This window comes from Gymnoscopelus braueri (genome assembly GCF_963280865.1).
Source record: "Gymnoscopelus braueri genome assembly, chromosome: 5".
Taxonomy (NCBI): domain Eukaryota; kingdom Metazoa; phylum Chordata; class Actinopteri; order Myctophiformes; family Myctophidae; genus Gymnoscopelus; species Gymnoscopelus braueri.
Window position 1 is genome coordinate 1,836,313 of NC_137606.1, and position 19,835 is coordinate 1,856,147.

At 39.8% G+C, this 19,835-nt stretch overlaps 1 protein-coding gene across 5 annotated transcripts in view; it reads right to left on the reverse strand.

Annotated features, from left to right (window-relative positions):
- Positions 1-19,835, reverse strand: part of prx (periaxin) — a 45,644-nt gene that overhangs the window by 16,315 nt on the left and 9,494 nt on the right. For 4 of the 5 annotated variants that reach the window (XR_013933230.1, XM_080429659.1, XM_080429656.1 and 1 more), the window contains exons 1-5: positions 6,909-7,010; positions 4,741-4,866; positions 3,919-4,069; positions 3,160-3,353; positions 37-281 (exon numbers count right to left, since the gene is read on the reverse strand). Coding sequence is in view for 4 of the 5 variants with exons in the window: in XM_080429659.1 (XP_080285785.1) it covers positions 37-281; positions 3,160-3,353; positions 3,919-4,069; positions 4,741-4,770 (620 nt within the window). In the remaining variant the exon portion in view is untranslated. Of the gene's footprint in view, positions 1-36; positions 282-3,159; positions 3,354-3,918; positions 4,070-4,740; positions 4,867-6,908; positions 7,017-7,828; positions 7,885-19,835 lie in introns of those variants that run through there. The other variant, XM_080429657.1, reaches the window with a different exon arrangement.

A 19,835-nucleotide genomic window follows, 5' to 3' on the forward strand; every position in this document is an offset into this window, starting at 1 on the left:
ATGCATGTGAATTACAGACAATCAAAGAACACTAACCTGATCCTCCTCTTTTTCTTCACTAAGACCGCTGCTCCTCCAGTCGCCTCTTCTTCAGCTTTGGAGCTACTACTCTGTTTGAACTTTGGGAGTGAAAACTCTACATCCACATCACTGAGCTCCAGCATGGGTGGAGTTCCCTCTATCACCAGCTCCTCTCTGCCTGTCTTCTCCTTCAGCCTCTTCAGACCAAAACGACCACCCCTCTTCTTCATGACCTTGAATGGCTTGGGGCTCTTGACACTCTGAAACAAATATAGAGTAGATTAGGGATAGTAAGAAAATGTACAGTCAGTAATGATACTATAATCCAAACTTATAGTATTGTGTGGGGCCGCTGAGCCATTGTTAAAGGGATATTTTACTTTCAAAAAAACTTTTGGCCATTTTATCATCTACTCAGGCCTTTGTGAACCCCCCAGACAGTTTTTAAGTTGCTCGATTAAGTATTTAGATATTTGATATGAATTTTATCAGACACGCCCCCTTCCTATACAAACCCATTGTAACTTCAAACTCCATTTTAACCATGTTAGATTCATCGAAAACACCCGTCCTTGGTTCTGGTGACTCACCCTGCCCTCCTAATGCGTGAGGGGGCCGTGTTTTTTCGATAAATTTTTTCATTAATTTAATTTTATTTTTGGGCGGTGAAACCGCCCCTATAAGTGAGATTTGGAAAAATGTACATTTTCCTGCGCTGTGATCCGGGCCCAGGAAATTTGTAGAATTATCCTGCGCTGTGATTGGCCAATCACAATCTATTCAGGACTGTGATTGGCCAGTGTTACATGACACATGTGCATAGTCCTATATAAGCAACCATAACTTGAAAAAAACCATAAATTTGTTTTTTTCAAGTTATGGGTTTGTCCATCATAAAGAGTGTTTCAATAAATGTATTTATTTTTGGGCGGTGAAACCGCCCCTATAAGTGAGGTTTGGAAATTTGTACAATTATCTTGGGCAGTGAAACCGCCCCTATAAGTGAGGTTTGGAAATTTGTACAATTATCCTGCGCTGTGATTGGCCAATCACAATCTATTCAGGACTGTGATTGGCCAGTGTCACATGACACATGTGCATAGCCCTATATAAGAAACCATAACTTTAAAAAAAACATAAATTTGTTTTTTTAAAGTTATGGTTTCGTCCATCATAAAGAGTGTTTCAATAAATGTATTTATCTTTTGTACATGATTGGTTGACTCCATTCAGTATTGTGATTAGCTAGCAAGACACCGCCCACTTCACACAGGGTGTGATTTTTTTATTATATTTTATTTTTTTCATTTTCCAAAATAAATATTAAAAATAAATGAAAAAAGTAATTGAAAAAACACGGCCCCCTCACATATTAGGGGGGCGGTATGAGTCACCAAAACCAAGGACGGGTGTTTTTGATGAAAATTAAAGTTAAAATGGAGTTTGAAGTTACAATGGGTTTGTATAGGAAGGGGGCGTGTCTGATAAAATTCATATCAAATATCTAAATACTTAATCGAGCAACTTAAAAACTGTCTGGGGGGTTCACAAAGGCCTGAGTAGACGATAAAATGACCAAACGTTTTTTTTAAAGTGAAATATCCCTTTAAGCCTTATGTATAGATTTATTTGACCGAAAACAACACAATTCTGAGCTTGTATTTTGACACTAAAGACGTTTGAGAAAAGTAATTATAGTTGTTTCAATGCCTCTAGTAATAATGACATACTATAACGTCGTTGTCGGGCAGGAACCAGCCATCTCCATTTAAAAAAAAGATATATAAATCAGTGCTATTGAGCACCCCTTACGTCTGTGTGTGGGTTTTACAAATATTGAACCAATGAAAAGTAAAAAGCTGCTGACTTAAAGGAATATTTCACTTTCAAAAAAATGTTGGGGTCATTTTGTCGTCTACTTTTGTCAGCCCCTCAGACAGTTCTCGTGACAATATCAGTCACCAGAGCCAAGGACGGGTGTTTCCGATGAATCTAACATGTTGAAATTAGGGTTTGAAATTAGTTATTTTGTATAGGAAGGGGCCGTGTCTGATATTTTTTTTTCCAAATATCTAAATAAATACTGAATCAAGCAACTTAAAAACGGTCCGGGGTGCTCCCAAAAGTCTAAGTAGACGATAAAATGACCCAATTTCTTTTTGTGAAAATATCCCTTTAACCTCCTAACTCCAGTGGATCCTCAAACTGTCGGTCGAACCACTTAACTCCAACTTTGGAGATAGTTGTTTTTTCCATCATTGATTAGAATGACGACGTCAGACGGGGAAAAAAAATCTCATTAATGGTCCTAACTCCACTTGAGCTGCATTTGGGTAAAGTGATGATAATATAAGGGCACATTATGTCAGACACACAAGTATCTGACAGTGTATAAAGCAGTGTTGATTTCGTCGACTAAAACTATGACAAAAATGTTCGTCGAATACCTTTTTTCACTGATGAAAACTAAACAAAAAATAAATAAAAAATAAGCTACGATGACTAAAACTAAGACAAAATATATTGGCAATTTCGTCAACAAATAAAAACTAGACTAAAATGTTAGTGAGGGACTAGTGGAGAAGAGATCCAGTAGAACAAAAAGACAAGTCATTTTATGTTGGGTTGCGCTCGGGTGTTGCGCTGTGAAAATAGCAGATTTACAACCCTTAGAATACAAGATCACAACGCGTCGCACTGCGACGCGTTGTGAGCTTGTATATTGGCTATTTTCAGCATGCAACCAAGTGTAGAATCAGCCATTACGACGATATCAAGGCACCGCCACAATACATTATAGTCGACTAAATCTACAGTTGATTTAGTCGACTATAATCTTATGATATTTAGTCGACGAAATTAGACTAAAACTAAAACGTTTCAGATGACTAAAATATGACTAAAACTAAATGGAATTTTATTCAAAAGACTATGACTAAAACTACATCAAAATTAGCTGTCAAAATCAACACTGGTATAAAGTCATCGACCGTACCAACTTTGATGAGGCAGTATTGTGCTGTTCTAAATGTTTTCCTAAATGTTTTCCTGAAAAGTTAATATTTTGGATATAGCTGGTTTCTGCCCGACAGCAGAGATATACTGTATATCGTTAACTGAAAATAAATGTGTGACTACCATTTTGGCCATTTTGGCCATGGGTCCTTTGACTTCAACACTTGGAACTCTTGGCCTCACTGCGACTTCACCAATAGGGATGGTCCTTTTCACCAGGAAGCTGACTTTGTATGGCTCTGCACACTGCAGGATCTTAAGAGCATCTTCATACTTCACATTGTCAAAGTAGACTCTGGCACTCAGCAGCTGGTCACCTGCAAGGACAATATTGTATATCGTCTCTGTAGGGTGGAAACCTCATATGTCCAAAACTGTTACTTTTCAGGATTCAAATTAAAACGTAGCAAAAGTAGCAGATCTACAAGCTCGAAACGCGTCAGACTTTTGACACTTTAAGTATGATCAAGTAGTGCATTTACGAAAAAACATAAAAAGAGGGTTCTGCCTGACATCGACAATATATAAGTAAGTAAGTAAGTAAGTAAATAAATAAATAAATAAATAAATAAATAAATAAATAAATAAATAAATAAATAAATAAATAAATAAATAAATAAATAAATAAGCAAGCAAGAAGCAAGCATGCACGTCAATGAGGCTTCAGTGCTCTGTGACATAATTACATGTTTGGAGACGGCAGTTGTGCGTATTTTGGAGCTTTATGCAACAGCAGTTTAAAAATGCGTGCATTTACAAGAAGTTGGTCTTTGTGGACGTCTTGTTTCAGAAAGCTACACAGAGGAGAATGTGTGAATTCCCAGAAGCAGTTTGCATTTAAACGCTTCGCTAAACACAACTGTAAATAAATGTGACCTTTACCTTGCTGCAGGCTGAGATGCTTGGCAGCGGGAGAGTCTTTGAGAACATCCTTTACAAAGATTCCTTTCTCTCCTCCTCCGGTGACACTGTATCCACTGGCTCCAGCCCCCGCCTCAGTCTCCACCACAATCTCTACAGGCTCTTCCTCCACCTGCCACACACACACACACACACACACACACACACACACACACACACACACACACACACACACACACACACACACACACACACACACACATACACTTACACTTACACATACACATACACATACACATACACATACACATACACATACACATACACATACACATACACAAACACATACACATACACATACACATACACATAGCCCCACATTAGACACACAGGCACAGATATCTTACAATAAATGAATCTCTGTATACACTGTATGTATGTATGGCTGTAATCCACGTATCTCGAGAACCGTTTAACCGCCCAACTTAAAATTCGCCGGATAGGCGGTTGTCCAGAACCGCCAGAAAAGGCTCTGGCTGTGGCCCAAATGAGCCAATTGATTGCCATGGCAACCCCAGCCTGCTTGATTTGGCAAATTTCACACACCTGTCGAATTCCCCACACCTGCCATTTGCATTTATTGTAAGATGATATATTTCTATTGATATAGTTGCTTATACTTAAATGTTCTAAAATATATTTTTCAAATTGATTTGAAAATGTTGCAGTTTTTGACAAAATATCGGTCAAAACATCAGTGGTCCAAGACTGTCCAAATCTAGATCAGCATCAGACCCACACATCTGGCATGGGTCGGGTCTCTATAATCCTTATGTCTCGTACCCCAGTCTGTTCTTCTGTGGATGAATCCATCTCGGGTGTGGCCAGTTGGCAGGTGGACTCTCTCAGATGGCTCCTCTTCAAGCTCAGCACCTGTTTCAGCTCCGCATGGAGCTTCTCCTTCTGCACCTGGACAACAGAAGCAAATCGCTTAACCACATAAACCCCATTTATGGTGTCTAGCGGAGTCCCTCATGGCTCTATCCTAGTGAGTTTTCTGTTTTCACTCTACATTAAATATCTTCGCTGAAAGAGGCCGATTGAAAAGCTCACAACGCGTTGCGAGCTTGTTGATCTGCTATTTTCTACGAAAGTGTTCCCAGAATACGGATGCTGGGGTTTAAGTAGTTAATATGCAATGTGATTTATTCAATTCATGTCAATGTATCCATTGTGGCAGCACGGACAGCACTACTGTTCGTAAATAACTACAACCCAATAAAGTACTAGAGAAGCTTGCCACTAGGGCAAGTACTGCTAGTTAAAGCAACAACTAAAACAACGTCATATCGGGAAATTTGCTTCAGAAGCCCAATTAAAGCCCAATTATTATTTTGGTTTGGTTTTGCTTCCTAGGCTACATCTTCAACTGAATTCTGTTACTTTTCAATACCAGGTACTCGTCATAGTGTAAGGGAAAAAGTTGATTGCGTTTCATCAGACCCACAAACCGCTTATACACATTTTTGCCTCCCCCACTAAAACCAATAGTGACACCTTGAAGTTAGCAGTCACAAGTGATCCTGGGCGCTACACTCCCCCCACCAGCCTAGGGAGCCCAGGGCCGAGCTCATGCCCCCTTCAATGCATGAGAGCCAACTGACCTTCTTGTCACCTGACAGGGGGGAGTTTCCCCGGTTGGACATAGCGCGTGGAAGGAACACGTTATTCCAACCAGTTGCCTTCCCCTCCACCAGGATTAACTGTTTTTGTGAGGGTATTAACTACCCTAGGAGACACGGGGAGAACATGCAAACTCCACACAGAGTAGGCCCTTTCGCCAATCCCATGGGCGCTGATGACGCGGAGGAGAGGACACGCCCACAGCGTCCCCGGCGGGAATCGAACCCAGGACCTTCTAGCTGAGGCGACATCGCTACCGGCTGCGCCCCCAAGAAAACAAAAACAATGGAGCTTGCACAAAAACTAATTTCACCCACTGTTTTACACCTGTAAAACTGCAATGTGACAATAAAGCTGATTCTGAATCCTAATTCTGATTCTGATTCTGAATAAATAAAAAAAGATAACCACTGTGTTTCGGCTTGTGAATGGGGGCCAAGTGTTTACAATGTGTCTGAGTGCCCCAGCACCTGTGTCATGGTTTCATATGTGCCATGGTCAGAGGTTCTTTGTTGTCAGCCCTGCACCCAGCAGTCACCTGCTGTTGGCTGAAAAAAAAAAAGCCTAGCCAAGCCCCGGCATCCCTGCTGAACAGGGGAAAATGAAAGGCTGTTTATGTGGCAGAGAATGACCTCAGCAGATCAGACTTGGTTATTGTGTTCCAGTCTATGGGGGCTAGGGCCCGGGGGGGATGGGAGGGTCAGGAGGTCAGTCGCCGTGGTCAGTTCAGATGTAACCAAATAAGAACATACCACAGATTTGAAAAGAAAGCTATATTATTATACTTTAGCCCATTGGTTCTCAAAGTGAAACCCCCTTCAGAAAATATTTTGTGCCAGTTACCCCCATACAAGATTTGTGTTACTCAAAAATATTCAAAATTGTTCACATTTATTGTTAATTTTTGGAAAATAACAGATCTACACAGTCACAACGCGCCACTGTGCGACACATTTTGATGCTATATTAACTCATGTAGCTGTGGCCCCTCAAAGTAGGGTCCGGGGACAGGGGGCCCACAGCTAAATTAGTTAATCTAGCATCAAAAGTAGTCGCATCGTGGTGCGTTGTGACTGTGTAGATCTGCTATTAAAAAATGTGCGTGTGCATGAGTCTGTGCTTGAGTGTGTGTGTGTGTGTGTGTGTGTGTGTGTGTGTGCGTGCGTGTGTGTGTGTGTGTGTGTGTGTGTGTGTGTGTGTGTGTGTGTGTGTGTGTGTGTGTGTGTGTGTGTGTGTGTGTGTGTGCGTGTGTGTGTGTGTGTGTGTGTGTGTGTGTGTGTGTGTGTGTGTGTGTGTGTGTGTGTGTGTGTGTGTGTGTGTGTGCTTACCACTCTCTCTGGGCTGTCCTGTTCGTCTGTGGAGCCACTATGGTGGGGGTTACCGAGGGGTGCTGAAGGGGGTCCGTCAGACGGGGGCGTCCGCCTCCTGTCTTTTACCTGTCCACACAGAGGAGAGAAAGCGCTTCAATAATAACACTGAATAAAAGTTCAACCTCACTCAGCTCCCTTCATTCCCATTCTCTAACAAGCTAACACATCATATCTAAATGGTTCATTTATGCAGTATATTTAAGCAGAACACTCTTCATGCTCATTATTGGTCTCAGCTCTGTTGCTGCAGCTATATACTGTAAATATAAAATATAATATTTGTTTATATTTGTTGTAATATAAAATTCCCTCCACCTCCCCAGCCTCCTCCTGTGGTGTGCCATCTAAGTTAAATGTATGGTTCTGTGGGTTGTATGATGATACAGTATATAGCTGTGTATCTTAATATTAAATATTTATATATATATATATATTTGTTCTGTGGATTCTATATTTCTGTGGATTGTGAATCTGTACATTAACTTATGCCCTTAAAGGGTTCATGTTATGCAAATCTTTAATGCTCTGCTTCTGGGGGGTTTGTGATCTCAGATATTCTGTGTCATGCTTGCGTAGATAATCTGTAGTATCACAGGAGCAGAGTCACACCGCCAAACTGAATGCCTTAGCATTGCAATAAATGGTTAGTCCTGATGAAAGTGTCTAACTGAATTATGAGTTGTATAGGCAACGGAATTCTGAAGTACACTTTACTTCCAACATCCATTTAGTCCTCCCTTCCCTTTGACAGCCTATCATCACAAAAGGAGCTGACAAGCACCTCCTGAGTACATTTGAGTCCTTTTACTTTTGATTTGAAATGTTGGACTGCTTTCCGCCTGTTATTCTGAAAATGAGACAGAACATTGTGTACTCACGGCTGGTTCTCTGGACTGGCTGAAAACATTGCTGTCCTCTTGGTCTCTGTCAGAGTCTGCAATGCAAATAAAATCATGTTGATTATTACACTAAAATGTGTGGTTCATTCAGCAATATGAAGAAACTGACATTCATTCATGAATTCATTCATGGCGGTTTGGTCACATTCAATCTCATTAAATTGCGACTCACACATTATAACGCTTTCTCAATTCCAATGAAGACCATTCACTACCCTGCATGCAGCAATGCGTGGTAGAGTAGTATATAGTCTGTCCTATCTATTTCTGTGTGCCTGTGTTAGTTAGTTTGTTTGTTTGTTAGGATGATAACTTGAAAATGCATGACTACCCCAAAGGTGTTATTATGAATTGGGCAGAACAACATTCAACGTGCTGTGGTTGGCCCATCTGGCAATGGCCCACCCCTTGGCCTGCCCCTCCACATCCTCACTATCATTCATCTTCACCACAACTAAACAATGATTCAACTTAAAAATACTAACAAGTGACGATAACCTTAACTAAAATGCGTTAATCACACATGTGACTAAATGTAATGATACTAACCGTGCTAAAAACTCTAATTAATTCCTGACATTAATTAAAATTAACGGATTACATAAAGTTTACCAAAAGCATGTTTCCTTAAGAATCAAACAGGGCTGCCAATGGCCTAATGGTTAAGGCGCATAGTTGCATACCACTATAGAGACACACGGCCGGAAGCGGAAGGCCTACAAATCCACGCCCACTTTTGACACTCGGGGTCCGTTAGAACGATGAACTGCAGCTCTCAATGCAATCTCTATGAGAGGCATTGTAAAATACCGTCATTTCACTGGTTAACTACTGAGGCTGTAGCGATTTTTTGTCCCATATCTTTCATCTCGATATACTACCCACAATATACTATAATATACTCCATCAGTATGTCAAAACCGCTAGCATCGGAGATCCTGAGTTTAAGTGGTTACGTTACGGACGCATCCCTTCAGGTTTTCAATACCCAGAAAACTGGCGAAAGTGGCCGTTTTCAATAGGTTTTGGTCATTATCTCTGGAACAGAAGGTCCAATCTGCTCAGTTCAAAGCTTGTTGGATGCGTGACTTTGAGGACATTAAGCACGCAATGACACATTTTCGGGTTATTTTTTTTTAAAGGAGGGGTGAGGTCTTAGTTGGGCAGGCGACCGCCTCTCCTGCCTCTACAGTGGGTACACCACTGGTCGGCGCTCGGCGCTTGTAAAGACAGTGATGTCACTGAAATGCCCGTCTGCTGTCTACCCTCTGCTGTGTTAACATTATGGGTAACTCGTTAAAGTGGCAAATTAAATGTGAAACACATCAACTATTAAGAAAACAAGAAGATATGTTGACAAAGACACTCCATACATTTGGAAACATATTTTTATTTAAATCAATATCGTCTTCAGTTAATGCAGGATAATTTTAAAAGTAGGCTAACTTTCATATCCTCTCATAGGGAATGCATTGGCAGCTGCAGTTCATCGTTCTAACGGACCTCGAGTAGCGGCGCTGTCTCAAAAGTGGGCGTGAAATTTGTAGTCCCCGTGTGTCTCTATAGGTTGCTGGTTTGCTGCGTGTAACTCCCCATCTCCCTGTTTCCTGTCACTCTCAACTGGCATAAAATATATATATATATATATATATTTTTTTTAAATCATATAATATCTAAGCGGAAGCTGTAGGGTGTTGAAAATTGCATAAACACCAAATTATTAAAATATTAATAAAAAAAATTCCAGTATATCTTTTGCTTAGCTCCATCTTTCTTCAGCCCTCATGGTGTTGTACATAATTAGCTTTCTAGCCAGAGAAGGGCCAATCATACTCCCATCACTGGGATGGGATCCATAGTAACACGCCTTGGGGAGGTGAATAACATTAGGGTTTATAGGGTCAAAGGTTAAAAGTCAAGGTCACAATCAATGTCGATGTCACAATCAGGAACGGCTGGGAGGATTCTCATTAAACTTGGTGGGAATGATCAGCAGGCTGCCCCGAACAGAAGACTAAACTTTGGGTTGAAATGGTCAACAGTCAAGGTCTCAATCCCAGAACTCAGGGTTAGTACTATCTCCTGCAGCAGGGCTGAAATTCGGCTCTTATAGTCGAAAACAGCTAATACGTTACCACCTGGGACAAAAGGAAAAGGCAATTATCATTTCCAAAGAGTTACCAATGGTACCTCTTGATATTTCATTTTATGTAGATAAGTAAAGAAGGCTCTAGGAAACTTGGAGAGGAGACACATCAGGGAAGGTTTTGGTGGCTATTAGCGCTAAGCCAAAAGCGGTACGTGTATTTCCAAAGGGCCTGAGCTTAAACACAACACCGTCTCTGGACATACTCCAACTATTTTTAGCTAAGGATAGCTTGTCAAAGCATGGCTGCTTCATACAGCGTTCAATTAATACGTGTTCTTCTCTGAAGTAAGCTTATTCTCAGGCCAGCCAGTCTTTTCTGATCTGATTTAATGACAGGACTGGCAGAGCAAGGTTTATGGTATGGCAGTCCTGAGATTCTTTCCATAACCTTGGGCATGCCTCTGGGACAGCCACCCGAACCACCCTCTCCCCTCAACCACCTGTAGACAACACCAGGAGGAAGGGAGGGTAATCCATGACATGCAACGGGAAGACAGTTATATCCAGTGGTGTACAGTAACTAAGTACGTTTACTCAAGTACTTTCTACTTTGTTACTTTAAGTACATTTTGATACCAATACTTTTGTACTTTTTACTCAACTTTTACATGTAACAGAGTATTTCTACATTGCAGCATTGATACTTTTACTTGAGTAAAAAAAATTTGTACTTTTTCCACCTTATATCTCATTTCAAATATGGTAACTGTAATCCATTCCAATGGTGTTGTACAAGTGCGTATAGTATCCATTACAAGATGCATTTTGATAGGGAAAATAAAAAGGACTTGTAATTCATTATTATTTCGTACAATTTATCCATTAAGAATGAGAATGCTAGTTCAACATTTCCATCTCAAATACTCTACACTACAGTATGTTACTTAAAGGGCAAGACCACTTTGGTAGAGGTTTGGGTTGTGTAGTTACCTTGCCATGATGTAACTCCAAAGGTGGGCAAGAAATAAAAAATAATTGCTCCATTGATTAGAAATTGATAATTCAGAATATGCTCCCCATTGACTTACATTGTATGGTAAAACAGCTCTCAAAGTCACTATTTTAGCACATAAACGAACGCAAACAAAGTTGATTCAGACAATATAGAACATCACCAAACCCAGTACTGTTTTTTTTTTAAATAAAAATGTCAACTTCCTTTTTTTTGCCATTTTTAATAAGTAGAAAACCTGGACTGGATCCGCGGATCCGGATCCAGATCTTCAAATAGTAAAATCAACAGGAAGTTGACATTTTTAATAAAAAAACAAACAGTACTGGGTTTGGTGATGCTCTATACTGTCTGAATCAGCTTTGTTTGTGTTCATTTATGTGCTAAAATAGTGACTTTGAGAGCTGTTTTACCATACAATGTAAGTCAATGAGGAGCATATTTTTGAATTACCAATTTCTAATCAATGGAGCAATTATTTTTTATTTCTTGCCCACCTTTGGAGTTACATCATGGCAAGGTAACTAACTACACAACCCAAACCTCTACCAAAGTGGTCTTACCCTTTAAGTTACTTAACCCATTAAGACCTGGAACGCATCTGTGTAATTTTTTGATTTGAGCAAAAAAAATCATAATTTTACACTTTGGCTATTCAAAAATAGCAGATATACAAGCTCATAGCCTAGCTTGTAGATCTGCTATTTTTGAAAAATCGTGAAAATGTGTGCAAATCTTTGAATATATATATTGTTTTAAAGCAAACATTTCTAACTCAAATCTTTGCTTCTGGGGGTCCCTGGAACAAAATATTTTGAGATAGGGGTCGGAGGCTAAATACATATCATGTTGGGGGGTCCTTGACATGAAACAGTTTGAGCACCTCTGATATAGAAACATAAGTTTTTCAGAATACTGTTGGGATTTAGAAGACATTATTTTGTAAAATCGGCTTCAGGTCTAAGTTACTAAGAAGCTAAGTTATGAGAACAGCCTTATTGGATATGTAGTGTTCTGTAAAAGCTTTGGGTTTACCACTCCGCTATATAGCCCACTGTACTGTATGCTTCAGTGAAAAAGTGACTTGTGCGCATGTCGCTGGACAAAAATAACGCATTTTCAACTGAAGAATGTGACGGATCAACACGTTTCCAGTTGACAATAGGTTATTTTTGTCGCCGCGGCGGGTCGCACGACACTGAAGCATAAATCAGGATTCGATCAAGCTTCAGCGGTGTGGCATCACCTGACTGTCTATCTGTGCCTTGGCCCACGGCAAAGCCATTCCATACAGTCCTTCGTTCATGTGATCTTGGCTTGCATGCGCATTCGGCGTGTGAGTACATCTGCATGTGTACAGTGTTAGTGTGTGCGTGTGTTTGTGAGAGAAGGGAGCAGAAGGGAGTGTGTGTGTTTGTCAGCATGTGTGTGTGTGTGTGTGTGTGTGTGTGTGTGTGTGTGTGTGTGTGTGTGTGTGTGTGTGTGCGTGTGCGCGTGTGCGTGTGCGTGTGCGTGTGCGTGTGCGTGTGTGCGTGTGCGTGTGTGCGTGTGTGTGTGTGCGTGTATTGCTGTGTGAAGATACACAGTGCAGAGTGTCAGCATGGTTGTCATGCCTGTAAGGGTGGGTTTGAGGTATCTGGTGTCCAGCAGGCCACAGGAACACATAGCACACATTCAGCCATGTAGTGGTATCCCTGGCCCTGCCCAACCCGCACAGAAACACTGTCTGAGACCCATTAAATAACACATCCACACACATCATAATCACAAACCGTTTGTTGTGATAATACTTTGCTATGCTTTACCATCATTATTTTTACACTGTTCCACTAGTACATGAAATGGTTCAATGGGGCTAGTACAGTATATAGCCCATCAGTCACTGTGTATCTAGCCCAGTGTATATTGGACAGTGACGAGAGAGAAGGGACGACATTCACTAAAGGTCACAGGTCATACTTGAAATCATGCTATTAGCCACCCACATGGCATGAGTCTTAGTGTCCCTATCTCATAGTAGGCGAACAATCTGCAAAAATAGCTTATCTACAAGCTCACAACACGACACATAGTGAGCTTGTAGATTGTCTATTTTCAGAGAAGATATTTGGTATAGAGGGAAAAAATGAGGTGACCAAGTATAGACCCCTGGTGGACCCCTGTCAATGAAATATATAGGGTTCAAGTGGTTAACCTTTAGTTGCAGGCTATTTTACATCAGTGCCACACAGTATTTCACATGTAGTAACATATTGTACATGCACACCTGGGAGTTGTCGGGAGTTGTCCATTACAGACACTGTACCCACCTGGATTACTTAGCAGCTGCACTGTAATATCCTGAGTGTTAATCAATTGAACCCAGAGAATGTACAAACGGACCCGTAACGGTTCATTTGGTTTCATTTGTACACACTCAGAGACAGTGGTGTAAAGTAACTAAGTACATTTATTCAAGTACTGTACTTAAGTACAATTCTGAGGTGCTTTTACTTTACTGGAGTATTTCCAATAGTCTATAGTATATACTTTTACTTTTACTCCACTGCATCTCAGAGGCAATTCAGGCAAATATTGTACTTTTACTCCACTACAATTACTTGAAAACTTGAGTTACTACAGTAGTTACTTTGCAGACATAAATTATTACATTATAAAACATACATTAACCACTTTAACCCTATTTTATACCTAGGCTATTTGAAGATTGTAGATCTGCTATTTTCAAACATTTTAGTACTTAGATACCAATACTTTTGTACTTTTACTCAAGTGAATTTGTGCAAGACTTTGAATATATATTCTACAAATGTCTTCTAAATCCTAACCGTTTTTTGAAAAAACATTATGCTGCTATATCAGTGGTTCTCAAAACCTTTTCATGTCAAGGACCACCAAAATGATAATGATACGTAATTGGCCGCGGACACCCATCTCAAAATATTTTGTTCCAGGGAGCCCCCAGAAGCAAAGATTTGAGTTACAAATGTTCCCTTTAAAAATATACTGTATATTCAAAGATTTGCACAAAGTTTCTCGATCTTTCTAAAAATAGCAGATCTACAAGCTCATAGTGCGGCACTATTTTTGAATAGCCAAAGAAATTTTAAAATGGCAGAGATGCGTTCCCAGATTGAATGGATTAAAAGATAGTGGCCAGTTCATGCCAGTGTGGCCTTATAGATAGCCGTTTCAACCACTACACTTCACTGTTCAAAACATAATCTGCTGTCCAATATGGACCTGCAATATTCTACAAGAGTGTGGGTGATGGCTTTTATGCTAATTATTTAGGCACTTTGAGATTTACCCAAATGTAAAGTGCATTATAAATAAAATCCATTATTATTACTATGTACAGTAGCAGGTAAGCCAGAAAAATGTACATGCTAGCAAACAGGAGTGGAAAGGACGTTAATACCTAAATACTGTGATCGAGTAGATATTTTATTTTAGTTCTGCTTTCACTTAAAGCAGCACTATGTAACTTTCCTCTTCTACCCCGGATTTGAACCCGGTTTCCTGTGCTGACATTTTTACCCTTGGAGCTAATGATAGAGGGGATACATTGAATCTTGTCCATCAGGTCAAAGTTTGTGTGTCAGATCCTGTGTCTAGGTGAGACATGACCTTTGATACGATCTAAATGTCCCAATGGAAGAGCACGGAGACACAATACAAGTTAACCACCCCACTTGTATAAGTTATATTGTATTAACATACTCTACCTTGCAGATTGGACAAATTTCCATTTTATTCATTATTCATTGAATACGTTTTATTCATTAAAGCAAAGTTACATACAGCCGATCTAAAATAGCCGATCTACAAGCTCACAACGCCTCGCAGCGCGAGGCGTTGTGAGCTTGTAGATCTGCTATTTTTGGCTAAAGTTCTCCTCAGAAAAGAGATGTTAGGGCTCAAGTGGTTAAGGTAAAAACAAATCATATCACACAAAGATTTGGCGGACCCCCTGTAGTAATTCTGAGGACTCCCTAGGGGTCCCGGACCCCCTGTTGAAGACCCCTGCAGTAGTAGATATTTATTGAAGTGTTGTACTCAGCTATTGTTGGTTAAGCAAGAATCACAGAGTATTTTACAATTATGTAAATACTCGCCTGATTTCTAGATTGATTTGTCACATTGGCCTTTTTATGACCAACTAACTGTTACTCAGAGTGGTCTACGTGTGTACTTCTACTTGAGTAGTTTTCAACACTCAATACTTCTACTTGAGTAAACATTAAGTAAAATAACAGTACTTCTACTTCTAGTACTCTTTACACATCTGCTTGCAAGTGACATAAAGTGCTGCTGTTAACTGTGATTGCTATCGTAGCCAGCCAAGTGAAGCGTTAGATAGCTGCTGGATACTATAATGTTAATGAGTAGGACAAACATTTCCCCATGTTTAGAGTCAGTCTATACAGTCAGCCCAGTACAGTATGCAGTGTAAAGTAACTAAGTACATTTAATCAAGTACTGTACTTAAGTACAATTTTGAGGTACTTTTACTTTACTGGAGTATTTCCCATTGTCTATACTTTTACTTCTACTCCACTACATCTCAGAGGCAAATATTGTACTTTTACTCCACTGCAATTATTTGAAAACTTTAGTTACTAGTTACTTTGTAGGTATAAATTATCACATTATAAATACATTAACCACTTTAACCTAATTTTATACCTAGGCTATTTGAAAATAGCCGATCTACAAGCTCACAACGCATTGCATCGCGACGCGTTGTGATCTGCTATTTCTGATCTGCTATTTTCAAACATTTTAGTACTTTTACTTTTGGTCCTTTAAGTACATTTTTATTCCAACACTTGTACTTTTAATCGAGTACATTTTGAATTCCGTACTTTTACTTGTAACAGAGTACTTCTACATTGCAGTATTGATGCTTTTACTTAAGTAGAACATTTGAGTACTTTTTCCACCACTGACAGTATAGATGGGTTTCCTGTTTGTAAACATGAGAGGATGATGCGCGCGCAGTGGCGGGATGAGCCTGTAGAGGGCGCTATTACCCTAAAAATATCCTATACCCTATTACCCATAAAATAAATGGTCTTCACCAGGTTTAATGAAAGTAGATTAAATGATGCAGTTTGTAATATCTTCTTTACTCAATAAAAATGATTTGTCGGAAGTTGGATCTGTTTGTATATAATAGCAGCATTATGCCTATTATGCCTATAATAGCAGCATTATGCCTATCTAAATCCCGAAAATAACAATAGAGTGAATGGCGCTTCCGGTTCGTTCTCCCCCGCGCATGCGCAGATTGGGCACTCTGCTCTGTGATGACGTCGCGCGGAAACCCATCTATGTGCATCAGGTTCCAAACCAGCAGGTGCGCAGACAGCCGGGTTGGAGGAGAAAAAAAAGGCTAATGAATGGCAGTGTAGAAGTGAGCAGTTACGATAGTGTCAAAACAGAAGTGTTAGCAGTCGCCAACAGGGTAACACTGGTGTGAGGAGAAATGTGTCCGCTTTACAGAAAGTATAGATCAAGTGGTGCCACCTTAGACCTACAGGGAATACTTGGTACGTTTATAGCAAAGAGTTGTGGAAGGTTACTCAGTAGCCATGGGGTCATGAAAGGTTTATAACCCAGACGGGGCTCCGTAATTCTTCTGGTTTCAAACAATATCCAGTATTGGTTCTTTTCATGTCAAGAACCCCCAAATTGATATGTATTTGGTCGCAGACCACCATTTGAAAGATTTTGTGCCAGGAACACCCATACATTTGTCCCAAAAAATAGAGCTTAAGTGTTTAAACTGCTCCTCATGAACCTACCGTAGAATCCACAATATATACTGGTCATAGTTTTAAACCTAATGAGTCCCCAACTCTCACAACATTACGTGATAGAGATCTACAGTGTAGATCAGTCATGTAATGCTGTGAGAGTGGTCAACAAGAGATATACTCCACCATGCTGAAGTCACAGCAGTCACAGCAGCGAAAAGTATAATCTCATTGCCACAAGGGCTGGTAACATTCCTCAGAAATGATATTCGAATATTGGTCTTAAAAATTGTCAGATATTCGAATATATTCAAATATTTTATTATTATTAAAAAATAAAAATAGTATACTGTATATATTTTTCCCCCCAATTTTTAAAATGAGGTTTATTTGACAGGGACAATACAAAAAACTATGCATCAAGTGCTCGGATCCAATAAAACATATATTTTGTTTGTTTTTATAACTTGATACAGTACATAGTTTTTTGTATTGTCCCTGTCAAATAAACGTAAACATTTATATATTTTTTAAATCGAATATTAATTTTCATAGTCGAATATACATATTTTCCCCATATTTGAATAATATTCGAATATCGAATATTCGTTTACCAGCCCTAATTGCCACCACCTCTCTGGTAATGTAGGGTCCTCATGTAATGATACAACAGGCATCCATAGGCCGTGATGTTTCAATCCTTCCTGTTGCTGTCACTCCCACAGAGTGTCAGCGTGTGTCTCGTAACCGCTGGTATAACTGCTCTACAAACGCTTGCACCTGACGTCGGCAATAAACAGCCAATCTGCGTGACTGACAGAAGCAGGTGATATCAACGGGCACTCCCTGCACCGATGAGAGTAAAGATACGATAAAATAAGGTACAATCAACCGTTATTGTGGCCTCCCAGGTGTCATACTGTAGCAGCAACAGCAGCAGTGATAATGAAACACAGCAGGGAGGGGTACAGGTAAGCGCAAGAGTCAAGAACCAAAACAAGTTGACCCATTCAAGCCGGGAACGCATCTGTGTCATTTTAAGATTTCTTTAGCTATTCGAAAATAGCAGATATACAAGCTCATATATACATGCTATATATACATTTTTAACTCAAATCTTTGCTTCTGGGGGTCCCTGGAACAAAATATTTAGAGACGGGGGGGGGGGTCCACGGACAAAATACAAATCATTTTGGGGGTCCTTGACAATATTTCTTTTTGAGAACCACTGATATATAACAACAAAAGTAAAAAATACAATTAAAAATATATATATTAGGATTTAGAAAACATTTGTAGAATCCCCAGAAGCAAAGATTTGAGTTAAAAATGTTGAATTGTTGTTTAAAAATATATGTATTCAAAGATTTGCACAAACTTTCGCCATTTTTCAAAAAAATTGCAGATCTACAAGCTTGTAGCGCGGCATTCGGTGCCGCAATACAAGCTTGCAGATCTGCTATTTTTTAACAGCCAAATAAATCAAAAAATGACACACAGATACGTCCCCGGTCTTAATGGGTTGAATAAGAATAAATTTAAAGACACAATAAAATACGGAGCTGCTGGCCCTTTAGATATCTGCACAGGATCTCTGAACGAGTGAATGAAAGGAATGGAGGGGTGGTGGAGGGTCAGGGGGGAGAAGGGGAGAAGAGGAGCAGGAGGAGGTGAAGGTTTAGAATACTTTCCTGACAGAGCTTATTATAGAGCAGACTGACACACATCTGCATGCCTGCACGGGGTGGCTGACCTGCTCAGAATGGGGGCCCCTCGCACATGCACTCAATAGCTTTTTAGGGCCCTCATGCTTCCATGAGGACCAGGTGAATCCAGGTGAAAGCTGTGGATTCACTCACGAAGGTTTAAGCAGGTGATAGCTGTGATATAGACTGTGCAAAAAGGGCATGCAACTCAATGATAGGTATAGGTAAACCTGCCTATCAAAACAGCTGTAAACAGTGCAAAGGTGAACTAGAAAAAGTGCTCCGAAGTGCTTACCGTAGTTTGAGATGGCACAGATATGATCCCTTTGAAAAGGGTTTTAACTCAATATTAGAAGTGTGTACTTTTATTATTATTTTTCTTCACTATTTGCCTTTTTACTTATTTTTTTCTGTCTTGTTTTATTTTTGTCTTCATTGTCTTTTGTCTTGTTGCTATGACCTTGGTGGTGGGTGGGAGGGTGGGGGGTTGGGGAAATAAGATGTCGGATACAGTACAATGCACATGTATGTTGTCTGTTGCATATGGAAAAATAAAAATAAAGTGTTTAGAAAAAAAAGAAGGGTGTGCTTTGGAGCGCACCAGTAGGCGACTGGATGATGTGTGAACTATAGTTACAGCATCCCCAATTTGGCATATCACTCAGTGTCCAAGGAGTAATGGTTTTGGCTCCTATCTCTGCACCCATACATATGGGTCCAATGCCCACCACAAAGCTTTCGTACTCTTTGTTTCAAAAAACAAAATATTAAAGGACATTGAAATGCCTGCTCTCCTGTGTAAACGAAAAAACGGCTAAAACTGTAATATCATACAAGAGGGAATTCAATGGAGCAAATTAAAGATTATAAATTCCATTAAGTTACAATGTAATGAATTTTAAGAGATTTGTAATACCAAATTGTCAAATATTACTTAAGAAAGAGGCAAACATTGTGAAAATAGCAGATCTACAGGCAAGGTGTTGTGAGCATGTAGATTGGCTACAATACAGAGGCATACAAAAATTCATGCCTTAAAGGGACTACACCATGAATTTTTACTTTTCCTTCTTTTTTTTGTGTTTTTGGTCTCCCCAACCTCTCTTCTATCCCAAAAAATACCCCAGTTTGAACACTCAGGCTTTCACAGCATATCTGGGGTTTTCTGTAAATTGGTCTCAAAACAGACCAAACTGATTTTCACCCGAACGTGACGTCACGTTCGGTACAATCCCTCCCGTTTTTTCAGCTCCAACTATTTTTTTAATATATTTTTTTACTTTTTCCACACAGAACCAGGAGATAACATGCATACAGACTGGCTCAATAGCTCCCCGTGCCAAACCGACAATGTGGTATTGCAGGTGAAAGTGCTTTATAAGCCAGAGAGAAGTTAGTTGGAATGAGTATATCTGAG